Genomic DNA, 16,939 nt, shown 5'->3' on the forward strand with positions numbered 1-16,939 from the left:
AAACGTTTTATTTTTCACAAAGGGATTCATTGTTTTTTTCCTTAGATTTTTAGAAGGAGCAGAGTATAGAAAGCTATCCAGCATGTGAAGGACCAGGGTACGCACAAATGAATGATTCCATGCATACATGTTTTGCTATAGCCTTATTATGCTGTTTTCAGCGTTTTGAGTCGAAAGCTCCTCATAGTGTGTGTGTGTGTGTGTGTGTGTGTGTGTGTGTGTGTGTGTGTGTGTGTGTGTGTGTGTGTGTGTGTGTGTGTGTGTGTGTGTGTGTGTGTGTGTGTGTGTGTGTGTGTGTGTGTGTGTGTGTGTGTGTGTGTGTGTGTGGTGTGTGTGTGTGTGTGTGTGTGTGTGTGTGTGTGTGTGTGTGTGTGTGTGTGTGTGTGTGTGTGTGTGTGTGTGTGTGTGTGTGTGTGTGTGTGTGTGTGTGTGTGTGTGTGTGTGTGTGTGTCTCCGAGTCCTGAGTCCTGAGTCCTGGACATGAATTCATAGATCAAGACAGATTCAGGTTCACAGACTCTCCTGTTTTGCCAATCCGGTGCTTAAACAAATAGCTCTACACCCCTGGCCGAAATGTCCCTAAAATGAAGTCAGAGTTTGAAATATATCTCAAATATTGTATGCACTGCCATTTCCCCACATAAACATAATGGCCCTGACACACCAAAATGACACCAAAGAACACGTCCCGAAATACCCGACTGTTGTGTCGCCTCACGTCTCCTGCGTCTTGGCCAAAAAGTCGCACTGGAACACACCGCAAAGATTTCAGCAGACGACCAAGTAGCACGTACGCACTGCTCATGCGTGAGTGGCAATAACTCTCCTTACCAGCAGGCGGCGGTAGTGTGTATTCGTCATTCAAAAGAGGCAACAACCGGAAGACGGACTGCGAGACAAACAACAAATAGCTACATCCTATAGCTTGAGCCAATCAGCACAGGGATGAACTATGCCAATATTTTAACAGTATCGGTGCAGTGCCTTTTCAGTGGGGTAAGATATAGCAAATATGTATGCCTATCCTGCTATTGTGTTTATTCTTTTAATCACACAGCGTTAAGAAAAATTAAAAATACTTCTAGGCAGATTGTGGAGGATAATGGGAGAATTAAGCCAACCCCACATATGAAACATTACATATGAATAGAGGGGCCGAAACCGTGTTGCAAATTTACATTTCAATCTTGAACAATGAACGGCGGTAGAAAGTAACAAAGTACATTTACTTAACCTGTTAAGCCCGAGAGACCACGGTACCGGGGCACTGCCGCAACATCTTGCAGGAAACAGTGTCTGAGGGCATGTTCATTTAATAAACTATGAATGTTTTATATCCATGTAACGGGAAGAAACTCATCTAGCTGATCGTTCAAAAATGCTAACAGATTACTGCACCGAAAATCACTCACAAAACCTTATTATTTATCTTTTCTCTACATCCATGACATCGATTCACATCGTGAGGTGACACAGAATCGATGGGTACCCTCATTATCACTGAATTATATGAAATTGCGACGTTATAAGCAAAAACTTCGATTATATTGGCTCTAACGGTCAGAAAGAGGTATCAACCATCAAAATCGAGCAAGGGGGGCCAGAGATATGGAAAATCCACCCAAATGACCCCAGAAGTGTTTTTTTTGTTGCTAAATCTCTCTAAAAAGGTCAAATGTCACTTGTTTTGCATCAATCTTGATAAAGGGTACTTATTATATGTTGTACTTTGGATTCCTATAGCTTTTAGTCTACTAACCCATCATCCAAGGGTGGTTTTCACTATAAGTAAAAAAGAATTTTTGGACGGACACTATAATTTACAGTTTTTTACTATGTAAAATCTGAATTTTCTTTAAAATAAAAAACATCTATATTGATTCTGACTTTTCTACATCCAACTCACAGGTTTATCATTACTTTGAGAAAAAAGATTATTAATTTAACCCTTTTAGAAGGGAAGATATGGTCATTTGTTCTGGGAATGTCATTTTCGAGCCTGAGACCTGAAAAACAGGCTCAGGGCTTAACAGGTTAAGTACTGTACGGCTCCACTCCCATTCAGGCAAGTAGTGTACTTTATACTGCACTACATTTATTTGATAACTTTAGTAAGTTTGAAGATTCAGAACACTACAAAATATAATCAAGAAATAGTTTATCATGTATTATTATAGGTTAAAGTGGACCTATCATGCTATATTTGAAAAATATATTGAAGGGCCATACCTATATAAAACATATCTGTGAAGTTTTTTTTTCAAAATACCAAACAGATCATGCATTTTAGCCATGCCTCATTTCGCTCTATTTGCTCTATTCCAGCCCTGTTTTTGCAGGGGCTGATTCTGTGACGTAGCTTTAATGCAAATGAGCTGCAGCTGACCACGCCCCCGGCACAAGCTTCATGTTACCATGCTTGCTGTGAATACGAGAGACCGATAACGGTCGTATCTGCTACAGTTCTCTCAGATAGACGGTTCGGCCACACGAGGCCGACACGGAAACGCAGAAAACGATAACGGGTCCCTAGGTGGGTAGATCTGCAAACGAAACGCTCTGGGGGGGCAAACGGCTCCGTGTTTATGCCTATACGATCATGTCCTGATAACGATGGCGCAATAGCCCCGCCTCTCCCCACCTCTCCTGCTCAGAGATCAGCTGCTGGGCTCTCAGAAGAGGGCGAGGAAAAGCGAGGCTCCGTTTTTTATTATTATATAGAGTCGTTATCAATTTGTTTTAAAGCTCAATAAATAACAAAGACCACCTCTGACCGGCACTTTTCTAATTTTGTCCGGAAGATTTAAACTTTAACGGACATGCTGACAGGCGAAAAAAAAATCGAACTGAAACTCTGCCGCACGGTCCCCTCGTCCCTTGGAAGAGGCTCTCCGCCTCTTCCAAGGGGTGGGTGTTTTTCATCTGCTGGTGAATTACCGGAGAGCAGCAGGAGCAAACGCTTGCCTCGGGGAGGGAGAAAAAGAGCCAGAGCGTCCACAGCGGAGAATAAACAGAAGGGCAACCATGCGCAGGAAGTCTTCTTCGCTGCTTTTGTGGCAGACTACAGCGCCACTTATAGGCCTGGCATATGTACTACAGTGTCTCCAGTGCTTTTGAACGGTCTCGAGTGAACGGACACGTTTCTGGTGCCTGTTGCGTGTGGACGGAAGACTTTTTTGATATTGATTGCTGTCCGTTTGCAGGTGGAGCGTTGCCCATGTAGGCGGAGCGTCACCGCCCACTATTTCGGACTGACGTCATTTCGGATGAAAATCTGGATCAGCTGTTGTAGCCCCGTTTTTAGAGATTTTGGTATGGAGGAAAAGAGAGAGGGTTGTATTTTCTGACACTTGGTGAGTTCCCTGACACACCGGGGACACATATTCATGTATAAAAGACGTACAAAAGTGCATTTTGCATGATGGGTCCCCTTTAAGATAAAATGTTATTGATCCCATGGTGAATTCCACAAGCTACCCAGCAGTATATAATGTAATTTAAAGCAGCTCCTCCACTTCAGCTCTCTGAAGCAGAAATAAACTATTTAAGCATTGTGGCTGGCAACCTTAAAGTACTGCTGCTACCACAGCAATCTGAACAGCCAATCAGAATGATTTATTTTGCCCACAGCCTCCGCTGCCCGGCAGCGGGAGGTGTCGGCATGGCCAAAAAGACACGACGGTGTGGGACACACCAATCTGAGTAAGGCGACAGGACGCTCATTGACGGCCAGACATCTATCGATGGCCGAAATCGGCTTGGTGTGTCAGGGCCTTAACAGTCTGCAATGAAACGCTCCACTTCCTACTTGGTGCACCGGTAACTTTCTTATGCGAACGAGAGACTTTCTTTCTCTCTCTCTTTTTTTCATTTTTTCATTGCCCTTTAGGTGCTTCGTTCAATACAAAAACAATCATTTATACAAAAACAATCATTTATTTTAAAAAGTAAAGTCCTTTCGAGTCATTTGTCTCAAGCCTAAGTCAAGACTCAAGTCATGAATACCAAGTAAAAGTCGAGTCTTTTATCAATGTTAGTCAAGCAAGTCTCAAGTCATGTGACTCGAGTCCCCCACCTCTGGGTTAGAATGTTGCTGTATTACTGTATAAAATATAATACAAATATAATAAACACAAACTGTTAGTAAAAGTATTTTCTTTGAGCGTCTGAGGGCTTCTTAATATTTAATAAACTATGAATGTTTCATATCTATGTAACGGGAAGAAACTAAGCTAACTGATGATATGAACCATTTTTAGCAAAAAAAAACACAAGACTAACGCTGAGCCTCTGAATTAGCCACGAGTGAAAAAATGCTAACGCCGTTAGCACAGAACTCACTCATAAAACCCTTATTACTTATCGTAAATGCAAATCCAACATATCGATTATGAGATTACACAGAATCGATAGGTATCTGTATCATCACTCCATGATCAGAACTTGCGACATTATAAACAAAAACAGACATCACAACACATGGCATTAGGTAGCAAACACGGCAATATGTCTTACCTTTGTTGTTTTCTGATCAAAAGTTGTCTTCAATGGCATTAAAACTATAAAAACCGCTGCTGAAGGTTAATCCATAGGTTAATCCAATGTGTCTGTCACTTTTCTATTTCTGATAATCCATCAGGAATAAAACTAGTTTTCAGATTTCAGAGCGTAAGATAGCTTTCGTTTTGGGCAAACTGCGTGCGCATAGCCCCCACTTCTCAATGGTAACGTTGGTGTGTATGTGGAAATTCCCATTCGATTATATTGGCTCTTACGGTTCAAAAGAGATGTCAATCATCAAAATCGACCAATGGGTTCCAGAGAAACGACAGTAACGCCCATTTCCAACCAAATGAACCCAGAGGTGGAGTTTTTTTTTTCTAAACCTCTCTAAAAAGGTCAAATGTCACTTGTTTTGCATCAATCTTGATACAGGGTACTTATTATATGTTGTAGTTTGGATTCCTAAAGCTTTTAGTCTACTAACCCATCATCCAAGGGGGGTTTTCACTATAAGTAAAAAAAAATGTTGGACGGACACTATCATTTAAATTTTTTTACTATGTTCAATCTGAATTTTCTTTAAAATAAAAAAACATCTATATTGATTCTGACTTTTCTACATCCAACTCACAGGTTTATCATTACTTTGAGAAAAAAGATTATTAATTTTCCCCTTTTTAGAAGTGTAGTTATGGTCATTTGTTCTGGAAATGTCATTTTCGAGCCTGATACCTGAACAGGCTTGGGGCTTAACCTGTTAAGCCCCAAGCCTGTTTTTCATGTTTCAGGCTCGAAAATGACATGCCCAAAACAAATGACTACAACTTAACTTCTAAAAGGGTTATATGAATAATTTCTTTTATCAAAGCAAGGTTACATCTGTGAGTTGGATGTAGAAGTGTCAGAATCAATATAAATGTTTTTTATTTTAAAGAAAATACAGATTTTACATAGTAAAAAACTGTAAATTATAGTGTCCGTCCAAAAATGATTTTTTACAGATAGTGAAAACTACCCTTGGATGATGGGTTGATGCAAAACAAGTGACATTTGACCTTTTTAGAGAGGTTTAGCCAAAACCACCCCACCTTTGAGGTGATTTGGGTGAAAATGTTTTTTTTTCCATATCTCTGGCCCCCCTTGGTCGATTTGGATGGTTGACACCTCTTTCTGACCGCTAGAGCCAATAGATTCGAAGGGGGAGGCTCCCACACACACACACTGTGAAGAGAAAAGGTGGGGGCTGCGCGCATGTAAATGTGAAGCAGAGTGAAGCTATTTCTAGCTCTGGCATTTGGAAACGAAAAAGCAGTTTTATTGCTTATGGATTATCAGAAATAATTTCAAAGAGAGCACAGATACATTGGATGAACCTATGGATTAACTGCAGGATCGTTTTTTATCGTTTTAATGCCATTGAAGACCAGTTTTGACCAAGGTAAGCCATGTTAGCGTTTGTAGCTACTTAGCTCCACATGTTATGATGTACGCTTTCGTTTATAGCGTCGCAAATGTTTATCACTGAGTGTTGAGGTGGGCACCACTAGATTCAGTGTCTCCAGGACACCAAAAACGAGTGGTTGGCTGTGCATCTAGGATAAGTAATAGGGGAGTTATTGTGAGTTTAAGTGCCGTTTTAGGTTACATTTTTTCGCTAGTGGCTAATTCAGAGGTTGAGTGTTAGCATTGTGGGTTTTTTTTGGAAAAAAAAATTAAAAAGATCAGTTAGCTGAGTTTCTTCCCGTTACATGGATATAAAACATTCATAGTTTTATTAAATATTAAGATTCCTTAGACGTTGTTTCCTGCAAATGACGCGTTTATCCGCCCGGTACCGGGCGGATGGTGCGTAACAGGTTAAGTGAGTTTTTATTGTGTTACTGTATATGTATTTTTGCTTTTTAGATTTACTTTCTCTCTTTCACTGTCCGTCTGTTTTAGAAACCGAAAGGAAGAGAGAGACGTCACAGCTGTCAGCAATGTGATGAATCCTTTACAAGATCTGGAAATTTAATGCGCCACCTGCGTATTCACACTGGAGAAAAACCGTACAGCTGTGAAGAGTGTGGGAACACTTTCACTAGATCTGGTGATCTCAAAACACATCAACGTATTCACACGGGAGAGAAACCGTACAGCTGTGAACAGTGTGGGAAAACATTCACTTCATCAGGTGAACTAAAATCACATCACCGTATTCACACTGGAGAAAAACCGTACAGCTGTGAAGAGTGTGGGAAAACATTCACTGGATCAGGTCATCTCAAAACACATCACCGCATTCACACCGGAGAGAAACCATACAGCTGTGAAGCGTGTGGGAAAATGTTCAATACATCAGGTAATCTCCAAGCACATCAACGTATTCACACTGGAGAAAAACCGTACAGCTGTGAAGAGTGTGGGAAAACATTCGCTAGATCTGCTGAACTCAGAATACATCAACGTACTCACACAGGAGAGAAACCGTACAGCTGTGAAGAGTGTGGGAAAACATTCACAACATCAAGTGCTCTCAAAACACATCAACGTAATCACACTGGAGAGAAACCGTACAGCTGTGAAGAGTGTGGGCTAACGTTCAAGACATTACGTGCTCTCAAAACACATCAACTTGTTCACACTGGAGAGAAACCGTACTGGTGTGAAGAGATGCTGTTATCTCCCTGACCCATCATGTATTTTCCTAAATCTGACTAACTGATTTTTATGTTCGAGCCATCGTTCACACTATGCCAAAACAAGGCCACAGTGATGCTGTTTCAGGGTGTGTATATATATATATATATATATATATATATATATATATATATATATATATATATATACACATATACACATATACACATATATATATATATATATATACATATAGTATATATAGATATATATATATATATATATATATATATATATATATATATATATATATATATATATACACACACAGTCTATGTGTCAATCATAGACTGTATATAAAATGGACATATATATGTATATCTCCTTTGCTGGTGTCACTGTTGGTGATTTATTCAGAATTCAAGGCTCACTTAACCAGCATTGCTACCAGAGCATTCTGCAGTAGCCAGCACAGTATAAATCAAAAATCAAATTATGGATTTTTTTTAATTTTTCTGTTATAGATAATTACATATGTGTTATTTTATAGTTTTGATGTCTTCAGTATAAATCTACAATATAGAAACAATTAAAATAAATAAAAAACTTTTAATGAGAAGGTTTGTCTAAACTTTTGACTGGTAGTGTAAATAGAATGTATCTTGCTGTGTTCATGTTTGCACCACTTGAGCCAATTAAACCTTCTTCATCCAATCACTGGATTCTGATTTTAAAACTATCACACAGACATTTTAGTGTGTCAATCATAGACTGCAGAATCCTTGGGTCACGGACACTACGTCCATTTATATATACAGAGTTGCCGAGAAGCCCTTAGTAGGCGGAGTCGGCCACTAACGGCTCGACAGTGACGTCAGAGTTCAACTCCCCCTGCCACCGAGCTGGAAGTTCCAGAGCTAGCTGAAGCTACCAAGCTAAGCTAACATGCTCCCCGTCTGCACACTGCCGTCGCATTTTACGTTTCTAAGGTAAGCGGACATGAAACTATTCAGCAAAACTATAAATAATAATCTAAGTTATTGAGTTTTTCTCATAATACTTCAGAATCTTAAAATCCCTTAACGTTTATGCAATTGTGCTAAATTCAACACTGGAATCAAGCAAATATTAATATGTTTGCATGACATTAGTTATTTATTGATATCACTTAATTATACGTTTAATACATTTAAGTCAAGCCAAGGTACATGTGATGATAGCTAGTTAGTGCTCTTACCTGTGAGGTCTCCTCCAAACAGCATAATAACCAGACTATCATTAAAACTAAGTACCAGTTCTAGATCCTTGACTTTAGACAAACAATTCAAAAGACAACATGTATTTAAAGACCAATCTTTATTTGAAGGTGCCTCTTAACCTGAGATATTAGTTATACAGTAATAGTATTGACAATCTAAAAAAACTGAGCAACTCAACGGTTCAACTTTATATTTCTTATTATCTAAAGCATTTATTATTTTCATTTTTCCCCTCTCATATTCAGTGTGGACGGATTGAGACAGCGTGGTGTCCAGAGAGCTGCAGAGACTTCGGAGAGAAACCTCCGTGTGATGGACGTCCTGTCTGTTTGTTTGGAGAGGACTGAGGGTCTTTCCTCTGTGAGGAGGACCAGGCCTGATGGAGGAGACCATGATAGGCATAGCCGATACCACCTGCACAGGCCTAGTCTGTCACTTTATTTGACTAAATGTGTTTACTTATACATGTAATAGGTTTACACCTTCTGTCCATATGTGCTTTTTATTTAAAACATGTTTGATTAACTTTTGGTTCACATTTCAATGAATTGTATATGTATTTGCACTCCTTTTGTCCATTATTCTTACTGAAAATGTTAGATTACACATTCACATCTGACTGAAGATTGGCCCCATTTATTTGTTTTTTACAGACAATATTGAGAGATATATAGTAGCAGTTCTCACTATGTGTTAAATAGCTTTGCCTTCAATTAAATTAGAAAGCAGACAAAGTCATATTGCTTGTTAATATCTAAATGTAACCTTTTACATGAAAAAAACCCTCAACTTTACTGATGTGTAGGTGATCTAGTATTTAGTATTGTCGTTTATTGAGCCGTATCCGTGTGAACGGAATACTTTTTTTATATCGAATTTGGTTCGTTTCGTTTGCGTTCCCGTGTAAATGGGGTCAAACTGCAAAGATCACCGTAATCTTTCGATAGAGCAGTTAGACTTAGACATACTTTATTGTCATTTCAACAAGACACAGAGTGTACTATTAAAACACAATTTCGTTGTACTGGCTTACAGGAACAGGACAATATAAAAACTTGCTAAAATTGTACATATAAATAAATACTTTAAAGTGACGTGGTGCTGATAATTTAAGATAAAGTGTGCGTTTAAAATATAAAGACTTATGATCATACCCCCGGACCCCCCTATAGGATGTGACGTCCACCCCCCAATTCAAACATGTTCATACAATACTAAATACATTTGAAGCCATTTTGACGTATATTACCTATGTCAATAAGTTTCTGTTTTTGTAGTGTATTTGTCTTTTGTAGAGGTTTTTCATTTATTCTTTATATATAAAATCTCGCCTAGGGCAGCAAATTGGCTGTGTGTCATTCAAGCTCGGGAGGGTGTGTGTATGTGTGGCGCGAGCGAGAGAGAGAGAGAAAGAGAGAGCTTGCGCACCGGTTAGCCCACTTGTATTTTTGTTGTTAGCGATCTGGTTAGCTAGCTGCAATAAAAGATATGAGCTGTTTCAACAACAAGGTGGAGGGAGAGTCCTCTGCTCTCAGACTGAGAGAGATAACTACAGCTCAGGGGCCTCATTTATAAAGGGATATACGCTCAAAAAATGGCGTACGCCAGTTTCTACGCAATGTTTGCGATTTATAAAATTCTAACTTGATGGGAAAATGTGCGGTCCTCCACGCAAACTCTAACCCATGCGTACGCACTAAGCACACAAACGGGAGAGACGAGAAACTGCGACACCGTTGGCAGAAGGAAGAATGGAGAGAAATATGTGGAAATAATACCATAAATAAAATGTTACCTCATTTATCAAATATGAAGAATTCATTTTCAAACATTGATTAATTTAAAGCCAATCTTAAAATGATTAAACAAACGCCTGTTTGAGACTCCTCAGTGCACACAAAAACATAACTTGGAGAAATAAATAAATACGGATATTTAAAACCACCTCGAATATGTTGTGTTAATGTTATGAAATGTTTTCTCATAAATGATGCGGTAAGCAGGAGGACAGAATTACGTCTAAACTGACGCCGTTTTGCATTTCTATAGGTTGTAGATACGAGCATGGTTTTATATACTATCACGTTTAATCGTGTTTTATGCCGTTTGCCAAGACTTGATAAGTCGCTCGTAAAACACAGGAGGTATGGAAACTAAGAACACCATATGTTGTAAATTGTACAGCTAATATAACACAACACATTAGTTCTATTTCCTTTAACTGGTGGATTATGGATATATAGTTGCTGATCGACAGCTGGAACACAAACCACCAAATACAACAAAATAATTCAGATCCAGTCGTCATGACTCCACTCCGGAGGGATTCCCCCATCATTTCTTACAGTTTCTCATCAAGGGGGGGTCTCCTGTCCCCGGGACAAACACACTGCCTGAGGAAGGTTATGTGTATTTTTTTTGTCATTAACTTTTTTCGGACCACTTATTTATTTATTTTGGTGACGATCCGACCTCCATGCTGCTACTCTGGTTCAAACTGCATCCACCAAACAATATGATTTATCTCCACCTCCCCAAAATAACCAAAATCTGACACGGTGTGAGATGTCTTTTTTAGCTGTTCGGTCGTCATTTCCTGCGATCTTCTTCATGCAGTCAGTCAGAATGAATGGGCGTTTCTTTGACTATTTATAGGCAAATATGGGCGTTACGTGAAGCCTGCAAAAGCTGCGCTGCATTTCGAGTCGATTGTGATTTATAAAGGGAAACAGGCGTAGGAAGTGCCGGTACGCACTTCCCTCGCCAGTACGCAATGTTTTGTGAATCGGAAAATGTCGGAACATTTCTGTACCTATTTTTTTTGCTTTGTACTACGTAAGCAACCTTCTCACGTCAATCCTACGCAAGGCGTTATAAATGAGGCCCCTGGTGAGGTTAAGGACTCTCTGAGTGTTTAGATTGTTAACTTTAGTCTAAGTTATCTCTGTGGGTCTCAAACGGTTTGGTCATCATTTATGTAAACACATATTTCCATTTTAGGGGGGAGTGATTAGTAAAATATGCATGAATAAAAAGAAAAAAACTTTAAAAACGTGTTGAGAGCTAAAACTAGTCTTTGCTGCTGTCAACAGGAGCAGGGGGGAGAGGAGGGAGAGGCTGGTTCAGGAGCCCAGACACACTCACAACTATAAATGAACCAAAAATAAATAAATAAACAACTTTCCATTTTTTTTAAAATATTGGATATGGTATGTTATTGGTTATGGCCATGTTCTTATGATTTTATGATTATTTAAATGTATACAGTTCTGTTTCATATGGGTGTTTCCATAGATCCAGTCTCTTTATTTTCCCCTCAAAATGCACCAGATTGATGCATTTAACTCCAAAAAAAATATAAAAAATCAGCAACGCTGTAAATATTCACAAATAAATCCAGCAAAATGGCACAAAACTGGTAGTGGCCTGGCTGGGTCTATAATTCCCGGACTGATTTATTGTCCCAGTCCGGCCCTGGTTACACCCGGAGTAAATTCACAAGCTACCCTGCAGTATACAAAGTCGTCATGACACACAGACACTAACACACAGAAGTATGTTACCTCTCGCTCTCCTCTTCGTCCTGGTTCTTCAGTCTTTCTTCTCCTTGATAAAACACTGCAGTTAAACACACTAATCTCTCCCTTTAATGGAGAAGGGTCCAGCTGCAGCCGCAGCCGATGGAAGTTGAACCTGTAGGAAGTTGTAGGAAGTTGTACTTCCAAATATGGTCAGAGAGCGCGCCCAACACGTGAGACGCTGACAGAAGGATATTTAATGAGACGGGAGGTTTACAGAGAACAGACAACAGACAATATGGCGCATCGAGTACAGGTAATTAACGTCTTGTGGTTTTAGATATAATCAGTGGCGTTTTTATATGTACAAAAGTGGTGGGGCACAAACAACTTAGATGTCTATATATAAGCTTCTGCAGTGACGTGCATGAGGTTCATGGCTGCTGAGGCACTGACTCTGACTCTTCAGGTTTACAAATATTATATTTTGACCTAAACCAAAATATAATATTATTTTCAAAAGCTTTTTTTGTCTGATGCTTCGATTAATTTTAAACAGACAGTTCAACAAAAGGATACCCAAAAAATGTAATTGTATCATTTAAATATTGAATTGTTCTCTCTTAGTAAGATCCCATTTTCAATAAAATTGCGGTCTTACCTTGACCTGAAGATGAAGTCCATTTGCCTATCCTTCTGGACAAAACTTTCTATAACTTTTTTGTAAAAGTCCTCCTTATCTTCTGTAGTTTCAAAAGTCTATCATAAATCTAATCGATAGATTTATGATACAAAAATTATAAAAGTAGGGTAGACATGTGGATGTTATCCGGCTGAACAAAACGTGCATTTATCTAACAGGTACGTTTCCCACAGATCTTATTTCAAGCTATTATCTAAAATCCTATGGAGAAACCTCATTGCTTTTTGTCGAGGGAAGCCATGCGCAGCTTACTTCCTGGTTTTAGGACGCGTCACTGCAGCTCTCTCGTCTCCTCTTCACACACCACACTTTTCGCGGCACACGTACTTACAGCCAATCAGCTCTGAATGATGTGAGATGACGTATGGTGGGGATGGCAGCTCAGTGCCCCTATAGAGTGGCGAAGTCACGCCCATCTACTTCCGCCCCATGGGACCTTATTTCGGAAAAATAATGTATTGAAGTCAATGGAGAGAGAAAACTTATCTTTCGATCCCGTTTGAATTGTGCCATGAATTACACATATGATGTTTGTCAATCTTAAAAAATCATTTCCATGTCAAAAAAGTCACAGTTTGTCGTAAAACTGTTGAAATATAAGACTATGAAAAATACGCAACTAGAAAGACTACAAATCCCAGAGTCGCGTAAGTGATGTCACAATTGTTTTCCTCCACTAAAATAGAGATAGCTAAGATAAGATAACGCCATATAGATAGAATCTATCTATATGGCGCTGGCTAAGATAAGATAACTTTAACAAGATGCCTGTGTGCTTTGTACCAGGTTGTTATCATACCAGCAATGGGTCTTGCTCGTTCTTTTGCTTCCCGTCTGATGAAAGGACCAGGAGTGGCTTGATCAAGTTAGCTACCTAGCTAGTAGCTAGCACGTTAGTTAGCATTACAGCCTTGTCATTTTTATTAGCCTTAACATGAAGTAACATTAAGTAACCCAAAATGTTAAACAGTAAGAGTAGTAGTCATATTTCGTGAACCCTTTGAAGAGTACTGTCACCGGTGTGATCATTCTATAATACACAATTTAAGCCCGGGGGAGAAATGCTAACGCTAGCATAGACGATCTTCTCTACTTCATGCTATCTGCACAAATGGTTGACATTAAACATTAAAACGACCAGGCAGTTCAGAGAGAATCAAAGGAAGGCAGGCAGGCAGCTTTGCATGACATTCTTCAGGACGTGTTTCATTGTGGTGATAGTGAGGGTAGTCAATCGTTTTGTTGACAAGACAGTAGTGACGGCCATCTTGGTGACGTGTGTTGTTGACCAGAGATGTAGTTCGTTGAGCGTTTCACACAAACAAATGTGTTACTTCACAGTTTTACGACACATTTTAATTTTTTTGACTTGCAAAATTATCTTTTAAATTGACAAACATCATATGTGTAATTCGTGGCACAATTCAAACGGGATCGAAAGATAATCTTTCTCTCTCCATTGACTTCAATACATAATTTTTCCGAAATAAGGTCCCATGGAGGTCCACCGGAAGGGGAGGGACTTCGCCACTCTATGGTCATTATTTTTTTGCCACACACATTAAATAGGAAAATACTCTGAGCATGCGCAGTGTAGTTTTTACAGTCACCGTTCACTTCACAGCGAGAGGGAGGGGCATGATCAGGTTTTGTCCCACATGGCTCTAAACAGCTCAATAGGCACACACTGTGACTGTAGACACACTAATTAGAAGAACACAGACTAAAACAGCAATGTACAGACGAATCAGATGATTAAACATGATCTTAAAATATATATATATATTTTTTTTTTTGCATTTTTTGTAATCATTATTTGTAATACTTTCTGCTGACACTAGGTGGGGCTGTGCCACCTGCCCCTAATGACCAGTCACCACTGGATATAATTACATACTATTTAGGTTCTCGGTTGTTTGTCGATTTGGCTGTTTAGCGCAGTGTAATTGTCTTTAGTTAGCTAATTTGTATTTTAAATATTCAATTTAAAGGAATGGAATACATAAATAATATATATATATATATATATATATATATGTGTGTGTATACTAACTGAGCGAGCATGTCAAGCTAAGAGCTAAATATGTATCTTAGCTTGACAGATGGAACAATGCATGTACTCTAATTTTTACAAGAATCTGATTTTGTGTAAGTTTTAAATATTCATTGAAGGTGTCTTTCACATTTGAATGTTTATGTATTTAAAACATGTATTGGTTGCTATACTGTAGACATGTAGGCCTACATATGTATAATTATTATATTATTATTTTAAGTGTGGTTTAACTTATATAAAGTTATTGGGTTGAGCCAAGTAACCCAGGTGGATGCAATCAGGTAATTAGGACAGAGCCTCTGTTTTTAGATGGGGTTTGTGGCCATGCTGTAGGCCTGACGTTTAAAATAAATGATCAAATCTTATCTGTTAAGATGAATGTTTCATTTAAAAGGTTTTTATTTATTTGTTTAAGGAGGGACCCCAGAGCCAAGGGCAGGCCGAGCAGACCGCCTTCTCCCGCCGCAGGCTTCCCCGGTGATGGACTCCGTGTAACAAGTCCCCTCAGTCTGTGCGGGGAGCTGCACCACGGTGATGCTGCTGTCATCGCTCGCCTCTCCTCCGGTGGTGCCCTCGGCTCCCTTCGCCGCCACACTGCCCAGCACACTGGAGATCACTGGCGACCGTCGGGGGTCGCCCAGTCTCTGGCACTGTTATTTTGGGGGTCACGGGCTGAAAAGTCTCATCATACTTAATCCTAGACAGTAGCACATGGTATATATTGTACGACTTTGTCATTTTTTTAATGTTGATATGTATTCGCTCATAGCCTACTGTGCCTTTCACGCAGACAATAAAAGTTAATTTTGAAATGACAAATAGGTTTATGTTTCAAGTTTATTTGCATTAAAAACGTGTTTTTAAACCCTTCTGTTCAAAGTTGATATTTTGTTTCTTAAAAGATTAAATCTTTAAAAACACGCTGTTTGCCATTTTTAAAGTTTGATGGAAGAAATTAAAATATAGGTCACTGACGTGGAGCTTTAGGCCTGCAATGCTTTAAAAAAAAATGTTGGTGTTTCAGTTTTGAGTGAATATGGATGTTAAATTCATAAATGAGTATGAATAATCTTAAACAAGAACAGGATCTTGAGCCATGATGTTTTTAAAGTACAGAAACATTCAGAATGCATGACGATTCCTTCAAAAGGTTTTGTAATAGACCCCTAGTACTCTTAATTTATAAAGTAATAATAATAAATGTGAATGATTGAGCTCATTAGTGGCCTGACTGGCCGTCCTAATTTGGTCTAAAGAAAATCAATGATCATTGTGAAGGGGTGTGCAGCCCACATCAATAATATACCAAAATACAGGCTAATGTGAGATTCAGAAATTAGTTTTAAAAATCATGTTTTCATGTTATAGTATGCCTACCTTACATGAACCTGTTTGAAACCCTAATGACCCCATGATGTGATTATTTATATCTTAAAACCTTTAACAACTATATTTAGATGTTCATAAATATCTACATTTATGTATAAATACATGTGTAGCAGTTAGAAAAACATTAATAGATGATCTCATTATTACCTATTTTATATGTACTAAAAAATTAAAATAAAGTTTACTAAGCCCCCTTTTTGTTTTAATTTATTTGACAAAATGATTTGTGCTTAAAGTCATATACTGTTGTGTTTCAAACGGATAGACTAGATTATTAATTAATTTGCCTAATAGTTGCTTAAAATGCTACAATAACATTTGCAATTCGTTTTTTATCTGCCATGTACGGTATCAATGTCTCTCAGCCACCGTAGTGTCGTGTCAGGTGGGCGTGTCGTGTAGGGGGCGTGTCGTGTAGGGGGCGTGTCATGTAGGGGGCGTTTCGTGTACTTGCTGCGGCTGCAGCTAGACCATATTGCTTTAATGACTTTACTTCTGTTTACCGATCAGCAACTTGGTATAAAAAGCTACGAACAAAGAACGGGAGGCAACAAAAACACGGTTTAACGGATAAAAGCACGGATAAATCACCCTCCAAGGATAAACTAACTCGTTGTATGTGTTTTAAAAGTCTCTTAAACACATGACATTCGGTATAAAATCTGCATCAACGTCTGTACAGGCCCAGACACACCAGGCCGTCACCAGAGAACTCGCCGACACCGACACCGACTGTTGCATCGGCGAGTTCTCCTGCGTCTTGGCCATGTGTCGCACTGGAACACACCGCAAAGACTTCAGCCGACCACGTACGAACTGCGCATGCGTGAGTGGCAATAACTCTCCTTACCAGCAGGCGGCGGTAGTGTGTATTCGTCATTCAAAATAGGCA

The 16,939-nt window shown here is 39.1% G+C and overlaps 2 protein-coding genes across 3 annotated transcripts in view; one reads left to right on the top strand and one right to left on the bottom strand.

Annotated features, from left to right (window-relative positions):
* LOC117477342 (zinc finger protein 239-like) overlaps window positions 1–7,263 on the top strand; it is a 42,494-nt gene extending 35,231 nt beyond the window's left edge. For both annotated transcript variants that reach the window (XM_034124026.1, XM_034124027.1), the window contains exon 3: window positions 6,445–7,263. In XM_034124026.1, the coding sequence (XP_033979917.1) occupies window positions 6,445–7,173 (729 nt within the window). In that variant the 3' untranslated portion in view covers window positions 7,174–7,263. The remainder of the gene's footprint in view (window positions 1–6,444) is intronic.
* The window catches only part of LOC117477332 (zinc finger protein 208-like), a 416,861-nt gene that overhangs the window by 353,987 nt on the left and 45,935 nt on the right, over window positions 1–16,939 (bottom strand).

This window comes from Trematomus bernacchii, unplaced genomic scaffold (genome assembly GCF_902827165.1).
Source record: "Trematomus bernacchii unplaced genomic scaffold, fTreBer1.1, whole genome shotgun sequence".
Classification (NCBI taxonomy): Eukaryota; Metazoa; Chordata; class Actinopteri; order Perciformes; family Nototheniidae; genus Trematomus; species Trematomus bernacchii.